Genomic DNA, 15,452 nt, shown 5'->3' with positions numbered 1-15,452 from the left:
GTTTTTTATATGTTAGATCTTTATCAATTTGAACACCCAGATATTATCAGCTTGAACCTGCTCAATGAGAGAACCATCCATTGAGTGAATATGTAGCCCATCAGACATTTTTCTATGAATTAAAGAACATCTCGTTTTTAGTTTTACCAGCATTATGTACAAGTTTTAAATCAACAAGGGCTTTTTTTGTAATGTAACAAAATCAGATTGCAGTTCTATCATAGCTTGATCGACAGTCGGTGCAATGATATACATAACTGTATCGTATGCATACACATGAATATTACAGGATTTAACCCATCAGAGTCTAAACCCTGTCTAAGCCGAGGGTGGGGGAGTTCTAATAAGCTATAGTTGTCACGTGTGCTCCCTCTTCTGCCTCTAGGCCACCAGGCTGCTCGTTAGGGCACACACCTGTCACCAGTGTCAGGCACATAATGACATTTAAAAAAAATGTTTTACCTTTATTTAATTAGGCAAGTCAGTTAAGAACAAATTCTTATTTTCAATGATGGCCTAGGAACAGTGGGTTACTGCCTTGTTCAGGGGCAGAATGACAGATTTTTACCTTGTCAGCTCGGGGATTCGATCTTGCAACCTTTCACCTGCTGCCATTCACCTGGACTCCATCACCTCCTTGATAACCTGCCCTATTTATGTCACTCCCTTTGGTTTCTTCCCCAGTCATCATTGTTTCTGTTCATGTTCCATGTCGGTGCGCTGTTTGTGTTACGTGTTTGTTTCATTTATTTATTAAATGTATTCACTCCCTGAACTTGCTTCCCGACTCTCAGCGTACATTGATACAGAATGACGACTCACCAAAGGGAAGCACCAGGGGGTGTTTTTATTGTTAGTTTTTGTGTTGGGGGTGATGTCGGGTCCGGGTGTTGGAGCCGGAGCTACCTGGGAGGCCTCAGCTGGTTCGTCAGGTTTCTGCGCCTCAGCAGAGGCGACCAGTCCACTCCCGATCCCCGTGATCATTCCTGTGTTTGGTGTCCTGCGTCTGGAGCCGAACGCGTTGGGGAGGTGGTACAGTCACGTATTCTCTCTCTCTGGTGCTCTAAGTCGTCATGCACTCGCACCTAAGCCGGATCAACAGGTCTACGCGCCTTAGCAGAGGTGACTGGTCCGCTCCTGATCCCCGGGATCGTCATCTTGGTCGGCGTCCTGCGGCTGGAGCCACGCGTCGGGGAGGGGGTACTGTCACGTATGCTCCCTCTCTGGCCTCTAGGTCAACAGGCTGCTCGTTAGGGTGCACACCTGTCACCAGCGTTAGGTGCATAATGACATTCACCAGGACTCCATCACCTCCTTGATTACCTGCCCTATATATGACACTCCCTATGGTTTCTTCCCCATTCATTAATGTTTCTGTTCATGTTCCATGTTGGTGTGCTGTTTGTGTTACGTGTTTGATTCATTTATTTATTAAATGTATTCACTCCCTGAACTTGCTTCCCGACTCTCAGCGTACATCGTTACAATTGTTTTAAAAAGGTCATACCAAGGATAATTTTGCTATTTGATTTAGAATTTTAAGACTCATTGAAGTATCCAAAAAATATATAAAAAATGTATTTGCAGAATTTCTTGGGGGGGCCTTACTGCTATTAGCTCATACAAACGCACTGAATAACAGATTCACTTCATGGAACAACAGATAGTCCCCAAAAATATATCTGAGAGATTCAAGAAAGATCAGTTAACATGTTATATTATGTATTTAACCCCTTATTTTTGGCACTAGATAGTCTAAGCCCCCCCACAGGTTTAGACTATCTAGTGGAATTGTTCTAAGGTCATACCAAGGATCATTTAGCGATTTGATTTTGATCAGGAAACATGTTTATATATCTTTTTTATGTTCGAGCATGCTACCTCCACATGGGCAATGGGTACAGTACATTCTCAGAGAGTATAATATGACTCAACAGTCACTGTCCTCTGCTATTCATTTCAGAAATAGAGAATGGACATTGGGATATTTACGCTGCCTATCATAGAGTATACCCTACTCCCTACTGTATCTATATGGGTGACGCATACATCTCAAACAGTAAGAAACAAAGTTCCCCTCTCAGGAAAAATAAAGTTATTCTAATATAAACTAAAGAGATATTCTGCACTAATTAACAGCATTCCGTAGTACATTTTAGAGATAGTGATGTTCTCCTGTGTATTCCTGACCATTGTATAGGGAGAGGTATAGGCAGAAATCATGCTCTTCTCATTGTAACAGAGATTGTGATTCACTATGTCAGCTGCTGTTATGCACTAAACACTATTTTACATTGATTTCTATAGACATGAATATTGTACAGTATGTTGTACTGTCATTGATTGTTACTCTGTGTCTACTATTTGTTTATGACTGCTGTGCTCATGATGTGCAAATCAATTTCCATTTGTTCACTAATTAATTCAGACTACACTTCAAAAAGCTGCAACATGCAGCAGATAAAATGCTGCATAGCCATGTTATCAGACCCCTCCCCTGTAATATGTGACAATTAGCTTTTATCCAAAGCGACTTACAGCTTTACCAACTGAGCTACAGAAGACCAAGATGGACAGGAGCAGTAGCGATGGAGACGATCAACAGAAGTGGAATATAATGACTGCACACTAACCGATGCAGGAGCTCCCGTGAATCAGGTAGGAGCCATTGTCATGGAAACCGTTCCTGCACTCACAGTGGTACCAGCCCGGCAGGTTGACACAGCGGGAGTGATTGTGGCACTGGATCAGGCCCTCCGCACACTCGTCAATGTCTGGGGGAAACACACAGTATATCTGATGCCATCAACATTATTTTTCACAAAGAGCCTATGAATTCCTTAATCTATATGCAATTCTATAACATGTGCACTCAAGGCAATCCTAACTGTCTCCTGATTGTTACAATCAGTGTTGACCCGTCATTCAGGGCAGGTGGGGCAGAGCCTGTTTTGAGCCCCACCTTTTTAGCTACAGAAAATATATTGTTGGGTTGCCTGTTTTGCATGTTATTTTGGCAATAATACGTGTCACAAATCAGTTTCGCAAACAATGTAAAAAAATAAATAAAATGTATTTCTTGAATAAGGCAGCTCCAAAATGCAGGTATTTCATTCTAGCTCAGTGCTTTCTGTGGTGGTGGGGCAGCCAGTGGAAAATATGGAGCGTTGGGGTTGGTAATGTTCTCTAGTTACGCCGTAATTGGCTCAGTGTTCTGTCACTCGCGGGGACACTACATCACCGCATAATCAAATTTTATTTGTCACATGCGCTGAATACAAGAGGTGAACCTTACAACCTTACACTGACATGCTTACTTACAAGCCTTTAACCAACAATGCAGTTAAGAAAAGGCCTAAAAAAAGTAAGAGATAAGAATAACAAATAATTAAAGAGCAGCAGTAAATAACAATTGAGGTAATATCTACAGGGAGAGTTCGAAAATTCAAGCCCCTTGGGCGCTGCCATGGATTTACATTAGAAATGCCCATCCAAGAAGGCTCAAGGTCATTGGCCAAAGATAAAATTATGTTAAATCCCGTTATATCTACCGTAGCTTTGATCTACCGTAGCTTTGATTGGACTGTCAACATCATACTTTCAAAATCTTAGCTAGCAAGCAAGACAAATAGTTATCATTATGAATCAAGTCGACAATCTACTGGCAAATCCTTTTCAATCCTCGTCATATCAAGAGAAATGATAGCTAAAACGTATTGATGCTGCTCGGTCATTGGACTTAACCTGTTATGGCTAGGGGGCAGTATTTTCACGGCTGGATAAAAAACGTACCCGATTTAATCTGGTTACTACTCCTGCCCAGTAACTAGAATATGCATATAATTATTGGCTTTGGATAGAAAACACTCCAAAGTTTCTAAAACTGTTTGAATGGTGTCTGTGAGTATAACAGAACTCAAATGGCAGGTCAAAACCTGAGAGATTCCTTTACAGGAAGTGGCCTGTCTGACAATTTCTTGAACTTCTTTGCCATCTCATTCAATTACAAAGGATCTCTGCTCTAACGTGACACTTCCTACGTCTTCCATAGGCTCTCAGAGCCCGGGAAAAAACAGAATGTCGTCATCCCAGCCCCAGGCTGAAACACATTATCGCCTTTCTCAAGTGGCCGATCAAGGGACTGTGGGCTTAGGCGCTTGCCCTGGCCGCCCCCGTCTTTGTGATTTTTCCTCTGTTTGCCGAAAAGGAGATTCCCGGTCGGAATATTATCGCTTTTTTACGAGATAAATTGCATAAAAATTGATTTTAAACAGCGGTTGACATGCTTCGAAGTACGGTAATGGAATATTTAGCAATTTTTTGTCACGAATTGCGCCATGCGCACGACCCTGATATACCATTTCGGATAGTTTCTGGAACGCACGAACAAAACGCCGCTATTCGGATATAACGATGGATTATTTGGGACCAAACCAACATTTGTTATTGAAGTAGCAGTCCTGGGAGTGCATTCTGACGAAGACAACAAAGGTAATAACATTTTTGTAATAGTAAATCTGATTTTGGTGAAGGCTAAACTTGCCAGGTGTCTAAATAGCTAGCCCGTGATGGCTGGGCTATGTACTTAGAATATTGCAAAATGTGCTTTCACCAAAAAGCTATTTTAAAATCGGACATATCGAGTGCATAGAGGAGTTCTGTATCTATAATTCTTAAAATAATTGTTATGCTTTTTGTGAACGTTTATCGTGAGTAATTTAGTAAATTGTTAGTAAATTCCCCAGAAGTTTGCGGGAGGTATGCTAGTTCTGAACGTCACATGCTAATGTAAAAAGCTGTTTTTTGATATAAATATGAACTTGATTGAACAAAACATGCATGTATTGTATAACATAATGTCCTAGGTGTGTCATCTGATGAAGATCATCAAAGGTTAGTGCTGCATTTAGCTGTCTTCTGGGTTTTTGTGACATTATATGCTAGCTTGAAAAATGGGTGTCTGATTATTTCTGGCTGGGTACTCTGCTGACATAATCTAATGTTTTGCTTTCGCTGTAAAGCCTTTTTGAAATCGGACAGTGTGGTTAGATAAAGGAGAGTCTTGTCTTTAAAATGCTGTGAAATAGTCATATGTTTGAAAAATTGAAGTTTTTGTATTTTTGAGGAATTTGTAATTCGCGCCACGCCTATCATTGGAAATTGGAGCAGGTGTTCCGCTAGCGGAACGTCTAGATGTAAGAGGTTAACGGTCTCTTTTCCAAGCTTAAAATAATAAACATTCACATGCAACACCATGGGCCAGAAAAGGTTGAATACATTGGCCATGCGGTCAATCCAGCATGACTTCAAAACAACTGTAAACTTGAAACTGAGAAATCTCAGACTTTGGAAGATGTTTTGCTCTGACTGGGAAAATACGTGTGGAACGGTCATCTAACTCGGAATTCCAAGTCAGGAATTCAGTCCTCTTTCTAGTGCTCTGACCTGAAGATCACTGATGTCATGATCTCCTTCCTAGCATACGTCATCGCTGCAGGGAATATTCAGATGGATCCTGACAAGGTGAGAGAGGTGGTGGATTGGCCTCAACCCACATCCAGAGTGCAGTTGGGGTTTTCTTGGGGTTTGCTAACTTCTACCGTCGTTTCGTCCGGGGTTACAGCACCCTTTCCTCCCCTCTTTCTGCACTCACCTCTTCAAAGGTTCCGTTCATATGGTCTCCAGCAGCTGATCTGGTGTTCTCAGAACTCAAGCAGCGATTCACTACAGCTCCCAACTTAATCCATCCATACCTGTCCCGTCAGTTTGTGGTGGAGGTCGACGCCTTGGACGTCGGAGTGGGGGCTGTCCTGTCCCAGCGTCCTGCCCAGGACCAAAAGCTGCATCCCTGCTGAGAGAAACTATTACGTGGGAAATCGAGAATTACTCGCAGTTAAGATGGAGCTGGAGGAGTGGAGGCACTGGTTAGAAGGGGCGGAACATCCGTTCTTGGTGTGGACGGACCATAGGAAACTCAAGCGCCTCAACTCCAGGCAGGCGAGATGGGCCCTGTTATTCACTCATTTCCATTTCACTATCTCCTACCGCCCGGGGTCCAAGAATGTGAAGCCTGATGCACTCTCACGTCTGTACAGTCTCACTACTACACCATCGGACCCCGAGATCATCCTCCCTACTTTCTGTCTAGCGGCTGATATCATCTGGGGAATAGAGTCTGGTCTGCAAGGCGCAGTGTTTCCAGCCGGACCCTGGGGGGGCTAACCAGATGTTTGTCTCGGACTCTGACCATGCTCCGGTCCTGAAATGGGCACATTCCTCGAGGCTCACCTGTCATCCTGGCTCCCGTCGGAACTTGGATTTTGTCCAACAACGCTTGGTGGCCCACCATGGTTCCTGATGTTTCCGCGTTCGTTGCCCCCTGCACTGTGTGCGCAGAACAAGACTCCGCGGCAAGCTTTGGCTGGCCTCCTTTAACCACTCCCTGTTTCTCACTGCCACTCGTCCCATATATCCTTGGACTTCATCACGGGTCTCCCTCTGTCAGATGGCAACACCACCATCCTTACGGTGGTGGATAGGTTTTCCAAAGCTGTCCATTTTATCCCCCTTCCTAAGTTGCCCTCAGCTAAGAAGACGGCCCAACTTATGATGCAGCATGTCTTCCGGATCCATGGACTTCCGGTCAACATGGTCTCCGATCATGGCCTCAGTTCTCATCCCGGTTTTGGAAGGCGTTCTGCATCCTCACTGGGTTGTCGGCTAGCCTGTCCTCTGGTTTTCAACCCCAGTCTAACGGCCAGTCGGAGCGAGCAAATCAGGACCTGGAGACGACTCTACATTGCCTCGTCTCCACCAATCCCACCATCTGGATCCTGCAACTTGTGTGGGTGGAATATGCCCACAACACCCTTCCCTGTTCTGCTACTGGTCTCTCGCCTTTTGAGTGTTCCCTGCGATATCAGACCCCACTCTTCCCGGAGGAAGAGGTCAGCGTTCCTTCTGCCCAGATGTTCATCCGTCACTGTCGCCATACCTGGAAGAGAGCCCGGGCCACTCTTCTCAAGACCACCTCCAGGTATCAACGACAGGCGGACCGCCACCGGACCCTTTTTTCCCACTACCGTGTTGGGCAGAGGGTATGGCTTTCCACTCGGGATCTGCCCCTCCAGGTGGAGTCCTGCAAACTTTCCCCCCATTTAATCAGCCCTTTCCCCATCTCTAAGGTCCTTAGCCCCTTTGCTGTTCGCCTTCTGTTGCCATGCATCCTCCGTATACGTACATCCCACTTTCCATGTATCTAGAATTAAACTCCTGTCTCACAGCCCTTTTTCTCCTGTTTCCAGGCCCATCCCTCTCTCCCGTCTCATTGACGGCCATTTGCGTACACAGTGAGGTGCCTCCTGTGTGTTCAACCTCAAGTCAGGGGATTCCAGTACCTCGTTGACTAGAGGAGAGGTGTTGGGTCCCCGCCAGGAATATCCTGGATCCAGCCCTCATCGTAGAAAATTGTAAAAATAAAAAAACTCTTGAATGAGTAGGTGTCCAAACTTTTGACTGGTACTGTATATTTAAAAAAAAGGCAGTAAATAAGGTTGAATGAACTGTTTCTCTGGCAGACAAGGCTCCACTGATAGCCAGGTGTAGCGGTGGTAAGGATTCACTACATGATGCTGAAAAGAAAGCTCTGCTTTTGGGACAGCTTTATCTTAGTTTTTTTCCCCACCTAGATTTACATTCTAAAATCACGATTGGTTACAATAGATGTGTACTACTGGATTGTCAATGTCTGTATAGGCCTGTTATCACCAAATAATTCTCTAAAATAAAAAATAGCATTTAAAAAAATAATCTGCTAAAGTTTCTGTAGGAACTACACAGTGTTTATGCTAGCTACACCCAGCTCTGCTGTGAGGGTGTATGGGGCTTTTGTAGGAATCACACAGTGCTTATGCTAGCTAGACCCATCTCTGCTGTGAGTGTGTACGGGGCTGAGAATGACTGGCTGGCAACAAGCATATCTCCTGTCCCATTTGAGCTACAGTCATGACATTTTGTATATATATGCATCTCTTCACGTGTAATCTAATGTAGCAGGTGTAAAAGAAACTGAAACTAGATCCCCTACATGCTGGTCTTGATGAGAAGAAAAATAACTGTCAGGGGAGGTTCTCATCTGCACTGTTTAACCAATCCAGTAAATGTGGAGGAGGAGTTAAGATGGAGTGTCGCCTTGTTAACATCCAAAAGCAGAAGTCACATCACAGGCTCTCTTTCCATTTCCCCTGAAAACCGGAACAGAGGCTACCTCATGAGCAACAAGTTTCCCATAAGAACCTATAAGCTCGGCCCATTACATGTTCCGCAAATTATACATTTTGTCCCCCACCAAACTGTGGACAATAATATCTCCTGTCCCTTTGGAGCTAGTCATTAAATATTTTCTCTGTCATTAATCCAGGCAACATAAATTTGAAAAGTTGTAACTAATTTGCCCAAGGGTGGGCACTGGATCATTTGTGGAAGACAATTATTTCCACAACACTGCGATCATGTCATCTCAAGAGCTTCATTAAGGGTATGAATAGACCGGTAACATACACGTTGGCACTTTATCACACAATCTCTCTCTCTCCATTTTAATAGCCTCACAGGGAAAAATTATCTCTACATTACCGTGTTATGATGAGTGTTATGAGAAAAAAATGCTACATACTACACAGACAGCACCGTCATGGTACAATATGTGTGCTGGGTGTGTGCACATAGGAGTACGCATAGGGAAATCACTTTGCTACACAGCTTTCATTGATTCTGATCCAAACTTTGACTGAATATAAACAAATCAAACAGGAGGTAGATGTAGCCGTACAACACTGGGCATGATTATTTAAATGTTATGGTCGCAAAGGCTATTGCAAGACAGAACAAGTTATTAGAACAGAAAGGATATCATATTTCATGATTTTAAAGCAGTTGTCAAAGGGCAACTATGAGTATCTGGGATTCAAAATATACAATATTGTTACACGTGTAATGAATGTGTCCATTTTAATTTTTTCAACAGAATGTTACAATAGGTTTTATATGCATTTACTGTAAAAGTCTAATGCTTTCGATTTAAGTGATATGCTATCTTTTTTTAAGAAGCATGGATAAGTTCTACAGCATAACATAAGTTATTATTTTCTTTTTTTCATTAAACTTTTATTTAATCAGGAGAGCCCATTGAGATAAGGGTCTCATTTTCAATGGTGCCCTATGGACAACAAATTCAACACAAACATTCAAAAAAAAAATTAAAACATAACAATAATAATACAGGATAAAACATTTTTTTACTTCAATTGTTGACCACAATCCATTTTTAAATTGAATCAAAACAATGCAATTCTCATTTAAGAAATTCAACAGACTCCTAAACTGCACTAGCGACACCAGGGAATCAAGACGCAGGTTATTAAAAAAATGAGGGTCATTAAAACTGAAGGCAGATTTACCTAATTCGTCAAGACCCGAGGAACCTTGAGAGTTAATCAACCCTGTGAACGGGTTTGGTAACTCATGTTTTTATATTTCAACAAACAACAAAGTTAGGTAAGTCGGAAGCTTGTTTAGTAGAGCTTTGTAAACAAAAAGGGAATATGGAATTGATCTACGGGGCTTTAATGAGGACCAGCCAACCTTTTGATACAGGATGCAGTTATTCATATTAAAACTAATCACCTGTGATAAAGCAAAGGGCACTATGGTAGACGGCATCCAAAGGTTTAAGAGTAGTGGCTGGTGCATTCTAGTAAATAGTGTTACCATTGTACAGTCAACTTTCCTGCGAGTTTTTGACCATCTGCTTCCTGCTGTTTAGAGTGAGGCAATATCTATAAAAAGAAGTCGACGTTAACCATTTACACTGGTGGGAATAGATCTATATGGATAGGGATACATTTAAATGTTTCTTACAGAAAATTATGAAAAACATAAGCATAACCATGGTAGCAAATGAAAGGGAAAAGTTTGAAGATAATGGAGATCATTCACCAAAAGGTGAATACACAACAGTTCACCTGAAAAGACTGAATCTAACCATAAAACACTTGATTTTATGTGCGTTTTATATTTACTGTACTTCTCGCCACATTTGTTGATAAGGAAATCTGACAATACTCTGGATACATTCAGTAACATATGAGTATTCCGGGAAAATGTAGGGTAGGTGTAGCATAAGACAAGAAAATTACAAAGGTTTGAGTGAGAGGACTAACTGGTGTCTCCAAGTTGCCACACACCTCTCCAAAATGTGCACAGTTCCTGAACAATTTTAATGCACTTTTATGACTCAAAGAAGAGTCTTCAACTATAAGGGATGGATCGACATTTCCAGAATGGGTATTTGAGATTAAACGGAGCTGGTAAAAATATGTTGAAAATGAATTCAGAAAAATTCAAAATAAATGATATTTAATTACCATAAAAATTCCATGAAAACTGAATAAATATGTAGGCTATAGCAGCCTATAGGTAAATAGTGGTTTCTTCCTTGTCTTCTCTCTCTCTGGCGGTGGTGTGAATGATGAATAACTGTAGTTGTGTGTACAGAGGCCTGTCGGTCAGAGGCTTGACCACTTTGAGCAAGTCAAATCCAACGTAACAAGAACAGCCACAGAGAGAACTCTACCAGGGGTTGCTAAAATTATTGTCCTCAAAACAGTTTTATCGACTTGGGGCTCATGTAGGCCTATGACACACTTGAACTCGTCCTATTCTCTGATTGCTTAACTTACAGAAATGTACTACCTCTATTGCGTATGCAAACAAACTGATCCAACACATGAACCTTATCATCACACCAACAAGATCTAGGATCTAAATTCACTGCATGTCTGCCTTGATGTTTATAAAACTCCACGGGATCCCTCTTGCGCAGTGGAACCCAGAACGATGTGACCACATGGTTACTGTGCTCTCCTTTCACCAACACGAATCGAAGGGCGTTCAAATCACTTAAAATAATCCTCATCATGAACTGTTGCCTAGTCCTACTCATTACTTATTATTACAAATAGAAGATTATCACTTCTCACAATGGTGCTCGTTAGTGAAGTTAGATCAAAGCAGAATCAATATCTAGCAACATCACAATTATGAATTACTATTTTACATAACTGAAATGGATATAAAAGCATAAAGGCTAGCCTACTGTAACAACACCTCAGTCATTTAACGGTGTGTGCAACTAAGCAGGATATATGCTTTGATTAAAACAAAATAGGCTGACAAGAAAGGCTAATAGTTTAACAACATCTCCTTTAATTTGCCCATGAAACAGTAATGCAGGAAGATCTAAATGCATATTCACATGAAACTGATTGAGGTCAAATGATTGGTATGCAGTTTGGACATTTCACCGGTAACACATGAAGAATTCACAATTGACAGTGATGATGGCCTATTTTGAAATTAGGTATGTCAGACTTGGTGTTTGAGGGTGTTAAAAATATACATTTTTCTTCTGACAATATGTGTGGGCTTAGGAAGACGTTTCAATTGGAGGATGCATTTTATGCATATGCCTATTCTACAATGATATTCAATAGGCTACACCTGTCGGTATAAACTTAAATAAGGACATAATTTAAATGTGTTGCACTCCCTCACCTAAAAAAATAGCACTACCCCACTGCACATTGCAATTGATATTCCAACCCTGAGCCCCAGCCTGCTCTGCTCACGATGATTAAAATGTGTTTTATTCTGCCTAACCAATGCTGTGCTGTGTAGGCCTACAATGGCAGTTCAGGAAGAGAATCAAATATTTGTTGTTGATTAAGGACTAGTCTAAAAAAAATGCAATATCTTGCATGCGGACTAGCCTATAGCCTATGTTCTGTTCAGTTTGAGAGGGTGAGCAGGTAGATGAGAAGGAGAGAAGGACCGAAGGTCAACTTTGATAGCTTGCTACTACTATACTAAACAAAAATATAAACGCAACATGTAAAGTCTTGGTCCCATGTTTCAAGAACTGAAATAAAAGATCCCAGAAATGTCCAATACACACAAAAAGCTTTATTTATCTAAAATTTTGTGCACACATTTGTTTACATCCCTGTTCGTGAGCATTTTTCCTTTGCCAAGATAAACCATCCACCTGACAGTTGTGGCATATCAAGAAGCTGATTAAACAGCATGCTCATTACACAGGTGCACATTGTGCTGGGGACAATAAAAGGCCACTCTAAAATGTGCAGTTTTGTCATAGTGCAACTTTCAGCACCATCAGCTGTCCATTTCTGATTGATTGTGCCGCGACTGGTGCTTCAAGTTTCAGCACCACAATGTAAGTTACTCAAATCTGTCTCATTGTTAGGTCTGTCTCATTGTTAGGTCCACCAGAGCTGAAGCCAGAGAATTTCATGTTAATTTCTCTACCATAAGCTGCCTCCAACGTAATTTTAGAGAATTTACATCCAACCAGTCTCACAACCACAAACCACATGTAACCATGCCAGCCCAGGACCTCCACATCCGGTTACTTCAACTGCGGGATTGTCTGAGACCAGCCACCCGGACAACTGATGAAGCTGAGGAGTATTTCTCTCTGTAATAAAGCCCTTTCGTGGGGAAAAACGAATTCTGATTGGCTGGGCCTGGCTCCCAAGTGGGTGGGCCTATGCCTTCCCAGGCCCATCCATTGTTGCGTCGCTGCCCAGTATTGTGAAATCCATTGATTAGAGCCTAATTTATTTATTTGATTTGACTGATTTCCTTATATGAGTAAAATCTTTGAAATTGTTGCATGTTGCATTTATATTTTTGATCAGTATATAATTTATTTTAATAAAAACAATATTTTTCTTGTCCATGATGCATTTATCAGTTATTGACCTAACAGTGAGACAGATTTGAGTAACTTGTGGTGCTGAAACTTGAAGCAGCAGTCGCGGCACAATCAATTGGAAATGGACAGCTGATGGTGCTGAAAGTAGGCAAATTTTAAGTAGGCATAATTCATTTCAACATCTTCATTTTAATTAGACTCTACTAACAACAAGAGGGATTGGTTGTGAAGAAAAATAAATTGTGTCATTTCTTTGACATTCAGTGGCTGAGCTACAACTTTCTATAGCCGAGTAGGGAAAAAAATGACTTTCACTACCAATTGATTAAGCTATTCACTTTCTGTAAAATAAATGTTTAAACCCAGACAGATTTTAGGGAAACACTTAAAACCTTCTCTCATTGGGTTAAGGAAGAAGAGTAGACAGCAGTTAAAGCTTACATTTTTCTGTGTCGGTAGGTATACTGTCTAACTTTTGGAAGTACCATGCACAGATTCCTAATGACGTCTCAGATTTAATTATTTGCAAACAGGGACAGTTTCGTTGCAAACAAGACACTGATTTTGCATTGGATAAATATAAGATGAACACGTAGGCCTCTCTCTCTGTCCATTACTCTGTAATTTTGGTGATTTGTGTTGTATTAAAACAGATTCTGCCTATATGTAAAATGATGTAGAATCACATGAAATGTTTATATAAGGCTTTTTTCTCTGACCTGCAAATACGACGATAGATTAATTCAAAGCTTTTATTATAAAATAGATCTTTCCACCCCTACTTTTGTCCACAGTGGTCTGTGATCCCACAACCTTCTTGCACGCAGCCCTGTGTGCAATCAAAATTCCTGTAAGCATACCATGTAATGCTCACAGGCAGTGGCGGATTTAGGTATAGGCGACATGGGCAGATGCCCAAGGTAGCATCTTGCCGGGGGCGGCACAGGGCGCCCGCACAAAAACGAGCGCCCTGCACTTCACGTCAATGATATTAACCTTGTTGGTGTGGGCGCCCTGATTCTAGTTTGTGAGCTAGGCAGGCTACTGCCTGGGAAGATCTCCCTCTCAGAAGTACGAGATGGGGAGGGGGGCAGGGGTAGGTTGACCTCAGGTCTCCCACTAGAAGCCCCAGGTAGGGGGGGAGGGGGAATCTATCAAATAGCGTACCTCTAACTTTGTACAATACTAATGCAATTAGTTGTGCAATTTAGTTTGTGTGTTCTTGTTTGAAGCGCAATCATGTAATAATCAGGTTCTCTTCTTTATAAGTGTGTTTGTGTATTTGTGTGAAATAGGATTTGTGCAGTTTAGTTTTATTTGTGTGTTTTTTATTGGCAATAGGGTGATAGTGTAATAATTGTTATTTTTTTATTTTATTTATATACTATAATTTGTTTCTATTTGTCTTTCTAACATATTTTTTACATTTATGAGTCTTATTTAAAAAAATATTTATATAGTTTTAAATGTTATGATTATTTATTTGTGTTGTTCCAAATGTCTGAATAAAAATTCCAGTTAGTGCAGGATTGTGCTTTTTTTTGTTGGCGGGGGGGCGCTGAAGGGGGGGTTCGCCCAGGGAGCCACAAAGGCTAGAACCGCCGCTGCATACAGAATGAAATACAGTTCCTAAAATGGCATATCTAAGAATCTGGTTTGTCCAAGAAGTGACGCTAAAACGCTAAGGATGTTCTCTGCTATCCATTTTATATTTTAATTATTCTCTTGGGTATAGTCTCTTGGGTATAGTCATTGTTTTTTTTCTCAAGCATTCAGGGAGGGTTTAGGTAAAATACATTTTGTTGAAGAGTGGGCCATCCATTTTCATTTCAGAGGTCCAATTTTCTCCATGTAACCCTAATTATAAATAACTTTCACTAAGGTACTTTTTTTAGCTCTCCTAGCTGTGCCATTGAGTAACTAGAGGAAGCCCACTTACAGTTGTTTCATTTGGAACACAACCCTGCATCCCGCTATTACCCAATTACTACTGTTTACTCAATCCAAAAATGGTCCATTAAAAATCGCAATCTGGCCATGTTGGTGTAACGCGGGTCGTATAAAGGGGACCAAGGCGCAGCGTGTAGAGTGCTCATACTTTACTTTAATGAAAACACTTAAACAAAAAACAACAAAACGACAGCCAAGAGTTCCGTCAGGTATACTAACAAAACGGAAAACAACTACCCACACCAACACAGGAAAAACAGGCTGCCTAAGTATGGCTTCCAATCAGAGACAACGATAGACAGCTGTCCCTGATTGGAAACCATACCTGGCCAAAACATAGAAAACAAAAACATAGAATGCCCACCCACCTATCACACCCTGACCTAACTAAACAGAGAAAAAACAGCTCTCCTAGGTCAGAGCGTGACAGTTGGCATGATTTGAAAGCCTGTTCTATTTCTTACATGACTAGCTAATCTTACAGTGTTTGGCTTTGACAAGGCAATTCAGAGAAACAGACCGTAATTTTGGTGCGCATAGAAAGGAGTGATGAGCGCAAGTTTTTTAACAATAAACATAGGTTCATTCTGTTCAAAACAACCCAGGGTATGACGACATGTAATCCTGTAACTGTACATCAAACATAGTGATCTTAAACGTTGACAATGTATATGCGTTTTATGATTCGGGGATGTGAAGTGCACGTGGA

The 15,452-nt window shown here is 41.3% G+C and overlaps 1 protein-coding gene across 1 annotated transcript in view; it reads right to left on the bottom strand.

Moving 5' to 3' along the window:
• The window catches only part of LOC106561902 (protein kinase C-binding protein NELL1), a 527,033-nt gene that overhangs the window by 35,616 nt on the left and 475,965 nt on the right, over window positions 1-15,452 (bottom strand). The window contains exon 16 of the mRNA XM_014126233.2: window positions 2,634-2,774. Within this exon, the coding sequence (XP_013981708.1) occupies window positions 2,634-2,774 (141 nt within the window). The remainder of the gene's footprint in view (window positions 1-2,633; window positions 2,775-15,452) is intronic.

Source organism: Salmo salar, chromosome 11 (genome assembly GCF_965601325.2).
Source record: "Salmo salar chromosome 11, fSalSal1, whole genome shotgun sequence".
Lineage (NCBI taxonomy): Eukaryota > Metazoa > Chordata > Actinopteri > Salmoniformes > Salmonidae > Salmo > Salmo salar.
The sequence above is the reverse complement of the archived record's forward strand: the minus strand, read 5'-3'. Positions and strand labels throughout refer to the sequence as shown.